The sequence below is a fragment of the Rhinoderma darwinii genome, chromosome 2 (assembly GCF_050947455.1).
Source record: "Rhinoderma darwinii isolate aRhiDar2 chromosome 2, aRhiDar2.hap1, whole genome shotgun sequence".
In the NCBI taxonomy this organism is placed as follows: domain Eukaryota; kingdom Metazoa; phylum Chordata; class Amphibia; order Anura; family Rhinodermatidae; genus Rhinoderma; species Rhinoderma darwinii.
Window position 1 is genome coordinate 328,276,685 of NC_134688.1, and position 20,146 is coordinate 328,296,830.

At 41.5% G+C, this 20,146-nt stretch overlaps 1 protein-coding gene across 2 annotated transcripts; it reads left to right on the plus strand.

Annotated features, from left to right (window-relative positions):
• The first annotated feature begins 1,049 nt into the window (after positions 1–1,049).
• CYB561D1 (cytochrome b561 family member D1) lies at positions 1,050–16,978 on the plus strand. Of its 2 annotated transcripts, XM_075850654.1 has the most exons (4): positions 1,050–1,121; positions 5,534–5,699; positions 8,172–8,209; positions 15,112–16,978. In XM_075850654.1, the coding sequence occupies exons 2-4, from the start codon at positions 5,537–5,539 to the stop codon at positions 15,613–15,615; spliced, it is 705 nt and encodes a 234-aa protein (XP_075706769.1). In that variant the 5' UTR covers positions 1,050–1,121; positions 5,534–5,536; the 3' UTR covers positions 15,616–16,978. The 2 variants fall into 2 exon arrangements, with proteins under 2 accessions (XP_075706769.1, XP_075706770.1); XM_075850655.1 differs by lacking the exons at positions 1,050–1,121; positions 5,534–5,699 and adding an exon at positions 5,982–6,157.
• Positions 16,979–20,146: the final 3,168 nt, after the last annotated feature.

The window sequence follows — 20,146 nt, forward strand, 5'->3', positions numbered from 1 at the left end:
CGCCGTAAAAAATAAAAATTTAAAACGCCCAAATCTCCGTTATTTGGTCACCTCTCTCTGCTGCTGTACTCCGTTCTCCTCCTCCTCCTCTCTAGCGGGCAGTACACACTAGACATGGTGCGCGCAGCTGGGAAGGCTCACAAGGTACTTCATGAGGTCATCACACAGCCTGCGTGTAACCCGGCACATACTTCTCCTTCCTGTAACAAACTTTGTACAGAAAAAGTAAATAGAAACCACGGACACATTTTTGTTATTTATTCATGACACAACTGACAGTTGCCAAAAGTCCTTTCACGGACCGTCCGTGAATTAACGGATGGTTAGCAACCCTGTTCTGAAACAAGAGGGGGAGCCAGCGCAGTGCCCCCTTCCACCTGCTGGAGTGATGCGCCCTGTGCAATGGCACAGGTCGCACACCCCTAAGGCCGGCCCATTCATATGAAAGCTTGTTCACGTGATCATTGGCCCGTACAAAATGGCGTTGAGATGTCGACCATGAGTCATTGTATTTAATTATTGTATGTTGTGCCTATTAGAAACTGTTTGGTGATATTATTCAGTCTCTGTAAATTACACATAATTCTGTTACCATTTTCCATACGTTGCATCTCTTGCCATATATATGCCCTAAAACGAATGCTTAAAATTCCATCTGGGGGTGCCCTGTGGTGAATCACAGCGAACAAACCACACACAAAAAAAAGTGAGCCTACCCTTATGGGACACTTTGACTGGCATTGTATTGGTGGCAAGGTGAGAGGTAAATGTTCTGCTGTATATAATATACCTGGGCTTTTTGACACTTTCCAAAAGTTAGTTTATGAGACAATATCAAAGAAAAAAAAAAAACAGGGTCACATATTAACAGCCGGGCATTGTCTAATTGTCCGTAAATATTACTAGGGCACTTGGCACAAAGGGCATTTTTTTTTTTTACCTGTCGATAGATAACACTCGGAGCCTCTGACATCTTTCCATTACCGTAGCACAGGAGACCGCTGGGTGGCGCTATTGCCGCCGGTACATTTTGTCTGACAGGGAAAGCAGGAAATGTACATCGAGGAAGTTGTGGACTGAATGATATCCGGCGCTGCTTAAACATCCGCGGACCCTACACGGTATTTAAGTGACTGGCGACATCCGTGGAAATGGTTATAGTCGATGTGCACGATATGGATGCCGGGGACTGGTGACCCGCATCACATGACCGGGTTCTATATATTTAATCCGGTTGTAGGATTCTCCTGTCTGTCTTCTTTTAACAAATGTGTATATATATATATATATATGTGGAACGTGGGTTTCTGAGGGGCTTGTTAGTATCATATGCACTTTATTGATATAGTAGAAAGGCATACAACCTGTAGCTCTTCAGCTGATGTTTAACTACAACTCCCAACATGGCTGTCATCTATTGTCAAGCAGTAATACATGAAAATAGGTAAAATGTTGCGAGTGATTGATAGGGCTTGTATGTGCACACACAAAATCAAAAACGTCTGAAAATACAGAACTGTTTTTCAAGGGAAAACAGCTCCTGATTTTCAGACGTTTTTTAAGCCACTTGCGTTTTTGGAGCTGTGTTTCTATAGAGCCAATGAAAAATGGCTCCAAAAATTAAAATGAGGCCCCGTCGGAACAGAACGCCGTATTTTCCATTGAAATCAATGGGCAGATGTTTGTAAACGCCCGAAATACGTCTGAAAATACTACGTGTGCACCTAACCCTAAGGCTGGGCTCACACTGTCTGTGGTGCATGTTTAGTGTATATGCATGCTATAGATCATATATACATTTCACGTGCCCGTAGACTTCAATAGACAAATGTATGCCGTGTGACATGTATCTGTTTTTAATAGGAGTCAATGGCAACTGTTTAAGCATACGTCTTGGGCATAGGTAGGTGAATCGTTTCAAACAGCCCCGCTGAATATTAACCACAGATGTGGTGGTAACCCAGCCTAATATGTTCCCCTATAGAGTTTCTATTGTCAACTTTAGTTATTTCTGGCCAACAAAAGCTGTGGAACAAGTTCCAAATACCAGACTAACAATAGGTGACCCATAGAGCGTAGTGACTGACGGCTGTTATACGTGGCAGCCATTACTGATGAGGGACGGGGAGTGCTACCCTCATAAATACTGAGAATTTGTAACGATGTGTCTGCTGTATTCTTTGTAGCTGTTATAATCCAAATATTGTTTTGTGCTGTATTGGCTAATAGTGTAGCGGACCTAAATATACCCTTAAAGGGGTTGTCCAGTTTCTATTATTAATTTTTTTAATGTATTTGTAGACTAGGAAATCATACAGGTTTCTAATATACATGTATTAGGAATTCTACTTACATACCTTTCTTACAGTAGAATGGTACTGTCACAGTACAATGTTATCGCTCACAGACCAGTCCAGGGTAATGCATCCACAGGCTAACTGAATATGACTAAACATGGCATGTCATGGCACACACACACACACACACACACACACACACACACACACACACACACACACACACACACACACACACACACACACACACTGGGGCAGCATGGACTATGTCACTAGGATTTATGGTGGAATAATGATATGCTACGTTCACACGACACTGCAAAAAAATGGCAATTAAAAACTGATCAACTGTCAGTTTTTCATGGCCATTTTGCATCAGTGTTTCTCTAAATTTTCATCCATCGTCTGTCCGTTTTTAATGGACGTTTTTCATCAGTTTTCATGGCCGTTAAAAAAAAAAAAAAAAGGATGTATTTCATTTGTCAGGTTTTTTTTTTCTCCCAACCCACTGAAAACACCACTGTGCCCAGGTAGATAGTGCTGCAATGTCCCTGTAGATAGTGCTCCAGTGCCCACTATAGATAGTGACCACAGAGTGCCACAGTCCCCATTGTAGATAGTGCCACGGTGTCCCCTGTAGATATTGCCACGGTGTCCCATGTAGACAGCTCCAGAGTACCCTTGTAGATAGCACCCCTCTTGTAGAGACCACACTTCCCCTGTAGCTAGCGCCGCTGTAGCAGCACAATTCCTCTTGCCGTGGATTCCGCCCATAGAGACGCCCCTGACGTTTTTGTCCATATATGGACAGTGACGTCAGGAGATTGGAAATCCTCTGCCTGTGCGGGCCTGGGATTCCGCTCCTAGATGGAGCCCCTGACGTTTCTGTCCATATATGGACAGTGACTTCAGGAGAGCGGAATCCCCTGCCACAGCGGGCCGGGGATTCCGCTCCAGGAGTAACCCCTTGACGTCACTGTACAGCAGGGGGCTTCTCCAGCAGCCGAATCCCCTGCCAGAGCGGGGACTGGCTGCCGGGGATTCTGCTCCTACAGGGAGCTACAGTGGCGCTATCTACAGGTGATGGGGCGTTGCTATTTCCGGTTAGGGGGGAGCTATCTACATGGAGGGGTTCTATCTAAAAGACTGGAGTCCCTGGCCAGAGATCTTGCGATGTTCTGGCCGTGGATTCCATTGTTGAAATCCCTGACTTCACTGTCCTTATATAGACCGTAATGTCAAGGGCTTACCCGGGCTCAGCGCTTAAAGTAGTGCTGTGTGCGGGGGGTCCTTGGCCAGGATCCGTTTTTACCAGCCGTTACAAGGATTGTTTCCTGAAAAACAACCGGTAAAAACTGACCCACTGACTTCCATGGGAGCACTGGCTGTGAAAACGGCCAAAAATAGGACATGTCCTATTTTTTGACAGACAATATTCATGGGTCATTAAAAAAAAAACGGCCATGTGAATACACCCTTAGCTCTTCATTGTTATGAAAACGGCCGTGTGATAGCCATTAAAAAAAGTCCGTCACACGGCCGTTTTTCACTGTCGTGTGAATGTAGCCTAAATAATCACCGTCTCTATATGATTTATAAAATAACTGCCTGTCTCTAGGTGACGTCATGTTGTAAATAAAGTTAAATTCAAAAAAACAACACACAGAGAAAACAGTAAGGCCCCATGCACACGAACGTGTTTTTGCGGCCGCAATTCCCCCGAAAATCCACAGGATAATTGCGGCCCCATTCTTTTCTATGGGGCCATGCACACGACCGTAGTTTTTGCGGTCTTTGCGCGGTCCGGGCTCATTGAAAACAATGGCGGCGGCCATGTGCATGTCCCGCGATTTGAGGGCGGCCTGCGGCTGACAGTCCGCAGCCGGCCGACATGAAAATCACGGCCGTGCACACGGTTACGGTCGTGTGCATGAGGCCTAAGTGACAAGAATGCAAGAATGTTCCTCACAGAGACGGACAAACATGATGATGAGATGTTGCTGTACGTAGAAATACTTTATAACTTCTTCTCCTCAATTATCTACTATTTACCTGTCATATACCTGGACAGTGTTACCTGAATGTCATTGGTCACATGACTGTTCATTCAGTTATCCTATGGGTGATTTTTTATGGACAAATCTATGGGCTATACCATTTTTTTATTTTTAGACAGAGACAACTGTACTGATATAAGAAACGTATGTGAGCAGAATTTCAAATACATGTATATTAGAAATCTGTATGATTTCCAATTTTATAAATAAATGAATAGAAAAAATAAAAAGGGGACAGCCCCTTTAAATAGGAGAATTGAGAATTCTATTATGTCTAGGGTTAGGCCAGCGTTATTTAAAGGGGTTATCCGGAGAGTGAAAGTTTTTTCTTAGGGGCTGCAAATGAAATTAATAAAACAAAAAAGAAACACTTACCTATCCTTGCCCCCAGCAATCTAGCGCTGACGCTCCAGCGGTACTCACGGTGGTTGTTTACATAGCATGTGACCACTGCAGCCAATCAGAGGGCTCAGCGGCCATATGTTGTATTTCTGGCATCATATGAGAAATAAAATTAGTCACCAGTGAGTCCCGCAGAGCCATCTGATTGGCTGCAGTGGTCATATGCTACGTGCATGTAAACAACCATCGGGAGTGCCGCCAGAGCCTCAGTGCTCGATTGGCGGGGCAAGGATCGGTAAGTATTGCTTTTTTGTTTTATTTATTTCATTAGCACTTCCTGGATAACCCCTTTCATGCCAGCACAGCTTACAGAAATGCGCTGGTTGAGGCGGCGCAATTTATTTCAGATATCTAGTGCAATTAAGTCATTTAGCAATATACTTGATTTATTTGTGAATAAAAAGCTGCATAGAAAAACGCCAGCACACACAAATCATCTCCTAAATGCTGAAAATAAAGCTACGTATTCAGTAGAAGGGAGAAAGACGCCAGATTTCAGAATTCAAGCCACAGGTTGTTGTTCAGGAATTTGCCCTTAAATTATAAAGTGAAACGCTTTCCTTAGTCCTGTTGAGAGCCTCATGTGCAATTGCACCATAAAAATAACACATACAAAGTTTTTATTGTATGTCTGTTTCATTGTGTGGGACGAAAGTTCAGCCTATACTGGTATTTACTGTTAGTACTTTATCCCAGAGTAGTGTGTACATTTGAATATATGTTACTTTGTGTGGAAAATGTGACCGTATATTCAAGGAATGTGTAAATGCTTCATAGGATATGCCTGAAGTGTCCGCCCTGTATGCTCCACCTGGGGCAGAATCTCCAAGAGTCCCCGATTATTGGCTGTACAGATGTCTGCGCAGATTCAGCGGCTTTCTGGCACACGTTCTTGCACTTGGGTTCACCATCTTCTTAGTTATTCTTGCTCGGCCGGGAACTAGTAAGTACAAATAATAATTGTGTAACATTCTAAAGTCTATTTTATGCCTTTCGCTCAATAGTTGTGGTCAGTCAGAGATATAAAGCTGTGCCTCGTAAAAGAATATCTATCTATGTTAATTTTAGTAGAGCGCAAATGTACCAGTAAATTTAAAAAAATAGATTTGATTTAGGAAGTCGAAAGTTAAAAAGCCTGAGGTAAACAAACGAAATTAAAAACTGAAAATTGGGGGTTAAGACAAGATCGTAGTCAAAGCTTGCTTCTCTATGTTTCCAGGAGGCTGCTCAACAGCGACATTGATATTGTCCGGGCGCCGCGGCATTCACAACTGTCTCAGACTCACTGCAGAGGAAGCACTGCGCTGTACTCTCTCCCGCAGCCTGCCCAAACGAATCAATTGGCTGTGATCGCCCGTTTCCCTGATAGTTGGCCGGTGTAAATGGGCCTTAACCCTAGAGGTAAAATATGAGAATCAATCAGCTTATTAGGCTAGGTTCACATCAGCGTTGCTTCCGTTGAGGAGTTTCGTCTGAGCTTTCCATTGGGGGAAGCCCTCAATGGAAAGGCAAACGGAAACCATAGCTTCCATTTGCATCACCATTAATCTTAATGGTGATGGAAACTTTGCCAATGGTTTCCGTTTGTCACTGTTGTGAAAGGGTTCCGTTGTTTTGATGGAATCAATAGTGCAGTCGACTGTCAAAACAATGGAACCCTTCCTCAACGGTGACAAACAGAAACCATTGGCAAAGTTTCCGTCACCATTGATATCAATGGTGATGCAAACGGAAGCTAAGGTTTCCGTTTGCCTTTCCGTGGAGGGGTCCCTCCGACGGAAAGCTCAGGTGGAACCCCTCAACGGAAAGACAACGCTGATGTGAACAGGCCCTTAAATTTGATTGTCAAAAATAATAACATTAAAGGTGGCAACACAGCAGTTGTTAAAGTAGAGATATTGGGCACTTGGCCAGTTATCTCAATTCTCAGAAAGACTGCAATGTTAGATAATGAGCCTATAGAAATCGATTCTGTCATTATTAGAAGTGGTGGAAGAATTCAGATAGAAGATGATTGCTATGAGCCTAAGAAACAGTCATCTTCTGCCTCCCCTAAATAAAGCCAACAATGATTGTTTATCTAAGAGACTAAAGCCTAATACATAGTGCGATAGTGGTGCAGTTGAGATTAGCAGACTTTACATGTAGTTTTAAAAGGTAAACAAAAAAAAACTATAGGCATAGGGCATACTGAGGTTAAAGGGAATGTGTTATCACAAAATGACCTATTGTTTAAATCCAAGTTTTTATGATAAACATATTTTTTACTAATTTTTGGTGATTTTTTTAATTGTTTTTTTATTTTCTGTCATTATATTAAAAAATTATCCTAAAATCTTGCAGTTTTCACTCTGGCCACTGAGCCTCACAGTAGACTTGGTATGAAGTCAGCACGACCGCAGCATCTAAGCCGTTTTAAAGAGGGGACGGCCCCCTCCAACAGCCCAACACCCCCCCCCCCCCATCCCCGTGACCCGATCGTGGGGTGCCAAAGGTTGTCATTGTAGTCTGGGGGCCTAATGAAGGCCCCTAAGTCTGCCATCTTTGTGATTCTATTATGTCAAAATCACAATATAGTGCAATACATTAGTATTGCACTATAGTCTGCAAGTAACCCAACGGTCGCTGGTTTAAGTCCCCTGGGGGGCTAATAAAAAAAACTAAAGTGCAGTTAAAAAAGTTTTTCTTTTTTGTGTACAAAAAATTCAAAACCCACCCCTAATGTAATGTTACATTTAAATTAACATAACTGGTCTTACCGTGTCTGTAAAAGTCTGGATTATTTGAATATACTGTTATTTAACCCGCATGGTAAATGCTGTAAAAAAATAAAATAAAATTCAAAATGACAAAATTGCTGTTTTTTGGTCACATTAGGTCCCGCAAAAAAAAGATCAAAAAGTTATCAAAAAGTCGCATGTTCCCCAAAATGGTACCCACAAAAAAAAAGCCTCACAATGCCCAATTGACAAAAATATAAAAAAGTTATGACTGTCAGAATGTGGCGACAAATAAAAGTTTTGTTTCAGCAAATCGTTTTTTCTTTGTAAAAGTGGTAAAACATTAAAATATTATATAATTTTGGTATCTCCATAATTATATCGACCCGTAGAATAAAGTTAACAATTGGCTTTTGCACATTTCACCCCACAAATAATTTAATTTTCAGTTTCCCAGTGCATTAGATGGTATATTAAATGGTGCTGTAAAAAACTACAACTCGTACTACAATAAACAAGCCCTCGTACAGCTACATGGGCAGAAAAATGAAACGTTCTTGTCTTTTGGAAGGCGGGGATAAAGAAACGAAAATTAAAAAACTAAAATTGGCTCCGTCTCCAGGGGGTTAAAAGGAAAAAAAGACAGAAAAGACACAAACAAATGGCTAATAACCTTTCTTTCTTCCTCTGCGCAGGTCTCTTCTCATGGCATCCTGTGTTCATGGCTGTTGCTGTAAGTATATCAAAAGTGCTACATGTTTTATATTTATCCTTTACTTTTCCTCTCAAATTTCCTAAATGCTTTTTTCGATTCCAGAGCATACAACCATTAAATAAAAATCACATAAGCATGTCGATTTGGGTCCACACAAAAAAAAGAAAAATTGGCATCTAAATGAATGTCATTGTTTCCTCTATGTGGTTTCCATGTGTAATCCTTATTTCTGGTTCCTTTTTTTTTCTCCTCTGCCAGCTCTTCCTGGTTTCTTTTTTTTGTTTTTCTGCATTTCTTTAGCAGCTGTTCGTTTTTTTTCACTCACCCATAGACATTAATGGGCAAGTATGGTCCACAAAAACGGACCACAGTAGGACATGTATGGGTAGTGTGCTGTCCGTTGTCAATACGGACAGCACACTGATGAGAAATACGTTTTTTGTTTGTGTGTGTATAAGGCCTTAAAGGGTTGTCTCACAAATGAATATTTAATTTTTCTGTTAGATCATTCAAAACATACACAAAACTGCTCATGTGTCTAGATATGGCTGCTTATGTGCCTAGAAACTTGTTATGATTTTCTCTCAGAAAATCCACCTAATGTTTCCAATGCTAGAGGGTAGGGCTGGGCAATTAATCGAAAAAAAGAAACCGAAATTTAGCCCAATTAACAGACGTCATCTTGTGCATTTCGGTTTTATCAATTCTTTTTTTCCGGTTTTGAACTGTATCTCCATCTTCAGGACGCAAATACAGTTGAATCCAATGGTAGAACAGGGGACCGTAAGGTACCTGCTCTATCATTCACTATGTATCGCTGGACGCGAGGCTGTGACTTCATCGTACCTGTCTGCGCTGAGCCGTCGTTGGAATGCGGTTAGGTGAATATGTATATTATTATTTTTATGATGCACTATTGGGACTGTATGGGGGCATTATACTGTGTCGGGGCAGCTATGGGGCATTGTACTGCGAGGGGGCAGCTATAGGGGACTTTATACTGTGTGGAGGGCAGTTATAGGGGTCTTATACTGTGTGGGGGCAGCTATGGGGGAATTATACTGTGGGGAGGCCGTTATGGGGCATTATACTGTGTGAATGGCAGTTATGGGGGCATTCTGGTGTGTGGGGGCAGCTATGGAGGGCGTTGTACTGTGTGGGGGCAGCTATGGGGGGCTCTATACTGTTTGGAGGGCAGCTATAGGGCAATTATACTGTGTGGATGGCAGTTATAGAGACATTATATTGTGTGGGAGCAGCTATGGGGCATTATACTGTGTGAGGAGCACTATGGGGGCAATATACTGTGTAGGGTAGTGTCAAGTGATATATTATATACAGTAGTATACAGCGGGCTCGGGATAAACTTGAATTCGGTGACGTAGCAAAAAGGGGTGTGGCCTAAATAATTGTTCACTAACCATAATCGAGGTTACATGTTCAATTAACAGACCGACCAATCGTAGCAATTGCGGGTGTTTCAAACACCCTGCACCAGCCATGCCCGCCTCATTCCAATTAGGAGCGGTGAACAGAGCTGGTGCATACCTATTGAGGACCATACTGACCGTTTTTGAGGCATGTGTTGCTGGCGATCGTCGTCTCCTGCATCCTTCTGTCATCATAATCATCATCCGCATCTGTGCTGCTGCTGTTTTTTTTTTTTTGTTTTTTTTTAGCAGCAGCACTGTGATCTGTCCCTGACCCTTCTCACCCACCACCCTTCCCTGTCCTTCGGCCACTGAGCGCTTATCAGTGACCTCCATCACTGATCAGCATCTGCAGTAATATTTTTTGACGCAGGTTTTTATTTTTGCTTTTTATTTTTCATTTTTCTAACAGCACCATCTCCGTGTGTGTGCCATGCAGCCGCTGAGCACTGATCAGTGACCGCCAGCACTGATCGTCATTTTTTGGCGCAGATTTTTTGATTTTGGGCCGGTTATTACAGCACCACATTTTTGTGTGCGCCCTGCGGTCTATAATCCGCCTCCGTGGTAAGTTGTTTAAGCAGGGGTTTTTTTTGGCCTTTTATAAAACTGTATGTATATATATATATATATATATATATATATATATAGCTAGGTGTAGCTAGTACCTGCTTAGGTAGGGAGTTAGTGTAAATTTGCTTTAGTATATTTTTTATACTACAGTTTTTCCGTTAGCATCAGTTAGTGATACCGTAGCGTTACAGGATTAGCGTCACTTAATGACGGACGTTGAGTTTGGTTTTTATTGAAGTTCGTTCACTAAATTTTACACAGTAATTTTCTTTTACTATAGTTTTTTTTAGCACAAATAGCGTTACAGGATTAGTGTCAGTTTTTGATGGACGTTCAGTTTGGTTTTTACTGTCATTCACTAAATTTTACATAGCGTAACTTTATAGTTTCTTTATTTACTGTGGTATATTTTTTATACTACAGTAAGGGATCATTTTTTAGTGTCAGTGTCAGAACTATTTTTGCAGTTTCATATTGCCTTATCTGTTTTTTGTTTATTCAGTACTTTTTATTTTTCAATTTTTTTATTATTTTGTACATCTATACACGTGTAAAAGCACAACACACCCCCCTAATAAAAATGTCCCAATCATCCCAAAGGGTCTATTCAGCAGAGGAGGCGTACGCCATCCTGGCCTCTGACACTGATTTGGCCAGCGAGGGAGAAGAGCAATTTGCCCCATACATCTCGTCTTCTTCCTCATCATCCGTTGATGAGGAACCTCCGCAAAGGCGCGCCAGATCATCAGCTGAGGAAACCTCCCAAATTACTGAGCTCATGTGGAGACCCAGCCCCTGTAAATTATCAGCCTCAGATACCTGATTTCCTGGGCAACTCAGGAATTAATTTTGAGACTGAAGGCCTCATAGAAATAGATTTTTTTAAAGGTTTTTTTTTAGTGAGGAATTTGGGAATTTAATGGTGGCCTAGACCAATTTATACGCCCAGGAATTTATTGCCCAGAACCCCACGTCATCATATGCTAGACCCCTCAGGTGGACCCCCGTAGATGCAGCGGATATGAGGACATTTTGGGGCCTGGAGCTGCATATGGGTCTAGTAAAGAAGCCAAAGATTAGGCAGTACTATAGTACAGATGTTTTGTACAACACTCCAATTTACCGCATGGCCGTGAACCAGACTCGCTTTGAAGCGATTTAAAAGTTTTGGCATTATACTGATAATGCACAGTGCCCGCCCCACAGTGCATCACCCCACATATGACCACCTATTTAAAATCAGGCCAGTTATTGATCACTTTAGCACCAAATTTCAAGAAGTGTGCACCTCGAAAAGAACATTGCAGTAGACGAGTCCCTTGTACATTTTAAGGGGAGGCTAAAATTCCGCCAATACCTGCCAAGTAAGAGGGCAAGGTATGGGATAAAAATGTACAAGCTGTGCGAGAGTAGCTCAGGGTACACCCACAGGTTTCGGATTTATGAAGGGAAGGACTCCAGGTTTGAACCTCCAGAATGCCCCACATGTCCTGGGATTTAGTGGGAAAATAGTGTGGGATTTGGTGCACCCACTGCAGGGTTAACACCTTTATGAGTATAACTTCTACACCAGCATCCCATTATTTAAATGCCTCTTCACCAGAAATACTGCAGCATGCGGCACCGTGCACAAAAACCAGAGAGGCCTCCTTAAAACCCTGCTTGGCCAAAGTCTCAGAAGGGGTGAGAGCAGGGCATTATGCAGCGAGAACGTGTTGTTTGTCAAGGACAAGTGGGATGTCCTTCTCTTGACCACAATACATGGGAATGGCAGCGTCCCTGTCCCTGTACGAAGTACCGGTACAGTGACCCCCAAGCCAGATTGCATCCTGGGATATAATAAATACATGGGAGGGGTTGATCTTTCCGATCAAGTGCTGAAGTCGTGTTGTTCAATGCGGAAGACAAGGGCGTGGTACAAAAAAGTGGCCATGCACATTGTACAGATGGCATTGTATAACGCTTACGTGCTATCCCGATGTGCAGGCCGGACAGGGACATTTCTTCAGTTTCAAGAGGTAGTTATCAAGGCACTGCTATTTGGAAACAAGGAAGGAGAGGGACCAAGCACATCTGCTGGAAGCTAGGGTGCCCGTATTGTACCAGGGCAGCACTTTCCCAGCAATGTTCCCCAAACTGCAAAGCAGGGAAGAACCCAAAAATGGTGCGGAGTGTGTTCCAAAAGGGGGTTAATAAGGGACACCACTTATCAGTGTGACACCTGCCCAGAAAAACCTGGCCTGTGCATAAAGGAGTGTTTTAAAGTGTACCACACGTATGAATTATTAATTTTATTATTCATGTACCCTTTTATTTTTTTATACCACCTTATTATACCCTGATGTACTCGCACAGCTTACATATGCCCCCACAATTACAAATTAAAATACACGCAAAATCCCCCCAAAAATACTACTTATTTTTACCTCTAGCAGGAGATGTCCTAAGGTCTATAGTTTCTAAAATGGCGTCACTTTTAGGGGGTTTCCACTGTCTTGGTCCCTCAGGGTCTTTGCCAATGCGACATGGCCCCTGAAAACCAATCCAGCAAAATATGCATGACAAAAAATATTCCTTCCATTCTGAGGCGTACCGTGTGCCCAAACAGCAGTTTAGGACCACATATGGGGTATTGACGTGCTCAGGAGAAATTGATTCACAAATTTTGAGGTAGTTTTTCTTTTTCAGACCTTGTGAAAATGAAAAAACTAAGCTAAAACTACATTTTATGTGAAAAAAATGTAGGGTTTTAATTTTCACAGCCTAATTCCAATTAATTCTGAAAAACACCTGTGGGGTCAAAATGCTCACTGTACCCCTAGATAATTTCCATAAGGTGTGTAGTTTCCAAAATAGGCCACTGTTTTGATCCTTCAGGGGCTTAGCAAATGTGACATGGCCTCCACAAACCATTCCTGCTAAATTTGAGCTCCAAAAACCTCTTTTGAAGAAGCACAAAGAAACGAGCAATGTTGAGAACCGCAGATGCAGTGGTCGACCAAGGAGTACAACTTAGTACAACAGATCAAAGACCCAGGAAGATGTCTACAGTGCCATCAGCTCAGAACTGACAGAAACCAGTGGGACCCAGGTTCACCCATCTAGTTTTCGGAGAAGTCTGGCCAGAAGTGGCCTTCATTGCGGCCAAAAATCCATACCTTCGATGTGGAAACTAGGCCAAGCGACTCAACTATTAACGAAAACATAGAAACTGGGTTGCGGAAAAATGTCAGCAGGTACACTGGACCGATGAGTCCAAATTTGAAATATTTGGCTGTAACAGAAGGCAGTTTGTTTGCTGGAGGGCGGTACAATAATGAGTGTCTGCAGGCAACAATGAAGCATGGTGGAGGTTCCTTGCAAGTTTGGGGCTGCATTTCAGCCAATGGAGTTCCTCTAGATGAATTCTTTGAGGGATGTAGTTTCCAAAATGGGATAATTTTTCGGGGTTTCCACTGTACTGGTACCTCCAGTGCAATGCAACATGGTGTCCGAAAACGAATCTTGTAAAATCTCCACGCCAAATAACAAAATGCGCACCTTCCCTTTACAGCCTTGCTGTGTGTCCAAATAGCAGTTTACGACCACATATGGGGTATTGCCTTACTCAGGAAAAATTGTGTAACTTATTTTTGGGTGCCTTTTCCTTGAAAATTTTTTAATTTTGAGCTAAGACTACATATTATTGGAAAAAACATAGATTAAAATTTTCAAAGCCCAAATCTAATAAAATCTATAAAACACCCGTGGGGTCAAAATGCTCACTACACCCTTAGATTAATTCCTTGTAGGGTGTAGTTTCCAAAATGGTGTCACTTTTGGGGTGTTTCCTTTGTTTTGGTACCACAAGACCTCTTCTAACCTGACAAGATGCCTAAAATATATTCTAATAAAAAGAAGGGCCCAAAATCCACTAGGTGGACCTTCACTACTGATGTCTGTGTTTCAATCCATTAGCACACTAGGACCACATGTGGGATATTTCTAAAAACTGCAGAATCTAGGCAATAAATATTGAGTTATGTTAACACTTGCTGTTTTACAGAAAAAAATGGATTAAAATTTAATTTCTGAAAAAGAAAAAAAAAATATTTGTAAATTTCACCTCCACATTGCTTCAAGTCCTGTGAAACGCCTAAGGCCTCGTGCACACTTCCGACACGTTTTCACGGCCGTTTGTGACGGATCCGTGTGCCCGTTTTAGCGGCCGTGTGCACTCCGTGTTTCCGTTTCCGTGCGCCGAGCATGGTACTGTCCAGGGTGCTGAAAGAGTTAATGGGCTGCACTGATCTGCGGTAACTCTTTCAGCACCCTGGACGGTACCATGCTCGGCGCTCAGAGAATACAATTTTAATGTAATAAAAAAAATAAGTTCATACTTACATTCCTCCTGTCCGGCCTCCAGCGATGACATTTCATCCATTTCGCCGCTGCAGCCAATCACAGGCTGTAGTGGCGGTCACGCACGTCAAGATGACGTCAGAAGGCCGGCCTGAGCTTGGTCCTGAAGGGGTTAAAGAATAGATTCAAAATATTGATATACTTTTGCCAAGGAGAACAAAGGGTACCCATACATCTACCAGTAGTGTGCTGCAACAGACACACACAAAAGGACAGATGAAGATTGGAGAAACATGGCTTGGTCTGACATATCTTGAGTTTTGCAGATAAAAGGGTTATGATTTTAAGTAAACCTCATGAATCCATCCTAAGTTATGTTAAAGGTTTCAGTCTTGCCAGTTTTTAATGCCCACTTAGAGCAGGATAGCGTAGTATTTAAAAAAAAAAAATGTTAATCGCAAATTATTCGAACCCACCAAATGAAAACTTTTGATTTTGTACCTACTTATAGGTTTATCATTTGCTATGCATTTAGTTTTATTATCCTCTGAAAGTGTTTATTTTTCTTTTTTGCAGTATTGCTTATGTATGACAGAAGCTGTATTGCTGTTGTCTCCTGAAACCTCACCATTCTGCCCGCTTTCCCGCAAGTCCAAGACTCGTCTGCACTGGCTTATACAACTCTGCGTGCCAATTTTTGCTGGAGTAGGTATAGCGTTTATTATATGCAGCAAAAACCGCAGTGAGCAATCCCATCTAACCTCCTGGCACAGCATGCTAGGGGTGCTCACCTTAATAACTACATGCTGCCAGGCTATTTGTGGCCTTGCACTTCTTTTCCCGCGTTTGGCCCGAATCACTGCAGTATCGCGACTCAAACTGTATCATGCCACTTTTGGTCTTTTAGTATACCTTCTTTCTACGTCCACTGTTCTCTTAGGCATGTGTTCTGACTGGTTTCAAGCGCAGATAAAGGGACCAGTATGGTATATTTGCATTGCTTTACCCCTCTATCCTGCACTGGTAATTATGAATCAAGTACTGGACATATATCTACCAAAGAAGAAGGGTCAAATGTGAACCACAAATACACATAAGGTCAACCTTCATATATTTCCCACGGGAAATCAGGGCAGATTAAGACAGCACATAAGACACACTAGTCTTATTGCTTTATTGGATTTTACTTGCACTATTTTACTCTTGTGTTTTAAAGCGTTTGGTTTTATACTCCAGTACTGCAGAATGAGCTATGTGATCAAGTAGAGGATTGTCTAAAATCTACAGATGTATGGGCTAACACTTGTGGTGTCCTTCAACCTAAGTGCTGCTCTGCAAGGTTTCTGTGTTGCTGACATTTGGATTTTATGCTGTGCTGTATATTTATATTTCTTCGTTGTATCCTTGAGTCTGAAACATTGACATTCTGACAATGTCTGCACTGTCCTCAAGGAATAAGTGTGTGCTTAAACGAAGCGTTAATACTTGTGTCTGTTACACTAAAGTCTAATTACTGTACGGTCTGAGGTCAGTCCACTCCACTAACATTCTTCAAAAGTGATCACTTTTAGCGTGATTTTAGGACCGGAGCGGACATTGATTTTATCCTGTATGGACTTGATCACTAAGCACTTAATATTACAGATCTAAAATACGGGTACAGTTTCTTTCCTAGTCTGTATTGCACTTACCACTAAGGCTATGTTTACACTTATCCTCAGTTGGACTATGATGATAAAATGGATCACATTCCTGTTTCCTATGCTTATAATCCATATTACTTATTTTTAACATTCCGTTGGGGAAGTTTATCCGTTTGTTAAAAAACAAAACAAAACATAAAACGGGACTGGAAGCATTTAGACAAAAAAGGGTGAATAGAGCCTTCTGTATTTAACTACATCTAATTCAGAACTTTATTTACAAAGTTGTGATTGTTTAAGAATGTGAGATATTGTAAACCACGTTTGTTACATTTCTACTGAGCATTATCAAAACTTGGTTGTTAATATAGGTATGTTCTGTATCACAGTTTTCCCAGATATTTATTATGTGTTATATAAAGCACCATGACGTCTCTTATAACACAGCAGACCTGAAATTCCCACTTCTCATTAAATTGCGTAAGAGGGGTAAGAGGAGAACCTTGATTTTTGTGTATATGACTGCAGGAATTATTTATTCTGGGCCTCTCTGTTTTCAGAGGCCTCTAAGGCCCATTTGTGCATATCAGCAGGCTGGGTAATCCACTGCAAAACACACAGCAAAAAGAACTGCTTCTGTGGAAAATTGTGCTTTTGTTTTTTTTAATATATTTTTTTTTTATCATTGAAGTCAGTAGGGAAAATTCTATGAATAAAATTTGGATAAATTCATGCCACAAAAAAAACCATGTGGGTGTGTACTACATAGTGCAAATCAGATTTTTACTAGTTTACTTAAAGAGGCTCTGTCACCAGATTCTCAAATCCCTATCTCCTATTGCATGTGATCGGCGCTGCAATGTAGAGAACAGTAAAGTTTTTTGTTTTTTTTAAAACGTTTGTTTTTGGCCAAGTTATGAGCTATTTTATATATATGCAAATGAGCTTTGAAATGGACAACTGGGCGTGTTTTTTTTCGTATGTCCAACTGGGCGTGTATTGTTTTTAACTGGGCGTGTTTACTTGTTTTACTAACTGGGCGTTGTGAATAGAAGTGTATGATGCTGACGAATCAGTGACCAATCATGCACTCCTCTCCATTCATTTACACAGCAGCATCACGTTCTTACTAGAACGATGTGCAGCCACATACAGACATTAACGTTATTCAAGATAATCCTGATAATGAATACACATGACCTCCAGCCTCCAATCCTGACACTTCTGAATCTTTTCTGTGAGATTCCAGCAAGCCACGCGTAATCTCGCGAGATTACGAGGTAAACGAGATTTCGTTTCCCTTGCTGGAAATCTCACAGAAAAGATTCAGAAGTGTCAGGATTCTGAATACACATGACGTCCAGGCTGGAGGTCATGTGTATTCATTATCAGGACACTTGATTAACGGTAAGGTCTGTGTATGTGGCTGCACATCGTGATTTAGTAAGAACGCGATTCTGCTGTGTAAATGAATGGAGAGGAGTGCATGATGCTGATTGGTCACTGATTCGTCAGCATCATACACTTCTATTCACAACACCCAGTTAGTAAAACAAGTAAACACGCCCAGTTAAAAACACAATACACGCCCAGTTGGACATACGAAAAAAAACACGCCCAGTTGTCCATTTAAAACCTCATTTGCATATATATAAAATAGCTCATAACTTGGCGAAAAACGAATGTTTTTAAAAAAAAAAAAACACGTTACTGTTCTCCACATTGCAGCGCCGATCACATGCAATAGAAGATAGGGATTTGAGAATCTGGTGACAGAGCCTCTTTAAATGTAATATATGGCTGTTGCAGTAAAATAACACACTTCTATTTCACATTACGCCACAAGATGTGAACTAGTAAATAACAGATTCCATACTTAATAAATCTTAGAACTTGGGCTTTGATCACACTAGCGTTATGGCTTATGTTTATATCAGGTCCATTGTCCATTGGATCCAAGAGATCAGACAGTCCATTGACTTTAATATGATCCGTCCAGGTTACAAGACTTTTGATTGGGATAATCGCACTGTTGTCTGCACTAGTCTGGGTGTAAAAAAAATTCAGGATGTTAATGGAAAACCTGATGGAGGCGCCTATCGAATATGTGAGCCCTAGATTGTTATGTCGGTTATATTGAATATCATGCAAATACTAGGTTACCTTTAACCCCGAATGACCGCCCATACACCTTTTCACGGCATTCATTAAGGGTACTTCTGCTACAGCACCACCTTTTCATGGCATTGTCAGAATTCGGCACAGATGTCCCGTGCCGGCTAGAGCGGGTGCCAGGCTGTCCTAAGACAGCGGGGCTCCTGCTCTAACGGCTGGGTTCAGAGTTACCTCCCATTCCAGCTGTTTAACCCCATCGATGCTGCAGTCAATAGCAACTGCGGCATCTTAGTGGTTTCAGAGGTAGGGGGCTCATTCTGTCACCCTATTGGCACACCCACGATGCGATCGCAAGGTGCCAATGGTTTCTATGGCTGCTGGGGGCCTAACAGAGGCCCCTAGGTCTGCCATCAGTGTATGCCTATTTGTTCCAGAGGCATAACACACTGCAATACTGTATTGCAGTGTGTCATAAAAGCAATAATACTAAATAATCTTCTTATAGCACCAACATATTCTGCAGCACTTTACAGTTCAGAGGGAACATATACAGACAATAAGAGATGTTACATGGTGACAAAACTAATTAACAATATAAACAAGAGGAGTGAGGACCCTGCTCGCAAGAGCTTACAGTCTATGATCAATCAAAAGATCTTATAGTGAATTCCCATGGTGGGACTAAAAAACTAGATCAATAAAGTTAATAATAAACGATCCGAACTATAAAATTATTACGTTATTTAAAGAGGCTCCGTCACCACATAAGTGGCCTATCTCTTACATAAGGAGATCGGCGCTGTAATGTAGATGACTAATGCTTTTTATTTAGAAAAAAAAATTATTTTTACCACTTTATGAGCGATTTTTAGCTTTATGCTAATGAGTTTCTTAATGCCCAACTGGGCGTGTTTTTACTTTAGACCAAGTGGGCGTTGTACAGAGGAGTGTATGACGCTGACCAATCAGCGTCATGCACTTCCCTCCGTTCATTTTCACTGCACTAGCGATATATCTATATCGCTATGTGCAGCCACATACACAAACACTAACATTACTGCAGTGTCCTGACAATGAATATACATTACCTCCAGCCAGGACGGGATGTGTATTCGGAATTCTGACACTTCCGAATCTTTTCTGTGAGATTTCCAGCAAGGCAAACGTAATCTCGTTTTAAATGACAGTTTACATCGTAATCTCGCGAGATTACGTTTGCCTTGCTGGAAATCTCAGAGACGCTACAGAAGTGGTCAGGATTCTGAATACACATAACGTCCTGGCTGGAGGTAATGTATATTCATTATCAGGACACTACAGTAATGTTATAGTGTGTGTATGTAGCTTCACATAGCGATATAGCTATATCGCTAGTGCAGTGTAAATTAATGGAGAGAAGTGTATGACGCTGATTGGTCAGCGTCATACACTCCCCTGTACAACGCCCACTTGGTCTAAAGTAAAAACACGCCCACTTGGGCATTAAGAAACAAATTAGCATAAAGCTAAAAATCGCTCAAAGTTGTAAAAATAGATCGTTTTTCTAAATAAAAACCACTGCTGTCACCTACATTACAGCGCCCATCTCCTTATGTAGGCGATGGGGCACTTATAATGTGGTGACAGAGTCTCTTTAACTCGCATGGTGAACGCCATAAAATAATAAAAAACAATGGCAGAATTGTTGCTTTCTGTTTATCCTGCTTTCCAAAATATAGCAAGTGATCAAAAAAAATCGTATGTACCCCAAAATGGTACCAATAAAGTCTTACTGATTTGATAAAATAATGCAATATGTCTCTTTATGTATAGATTGTATATTGGATATTATATATTTGTATGGCACCTATGCA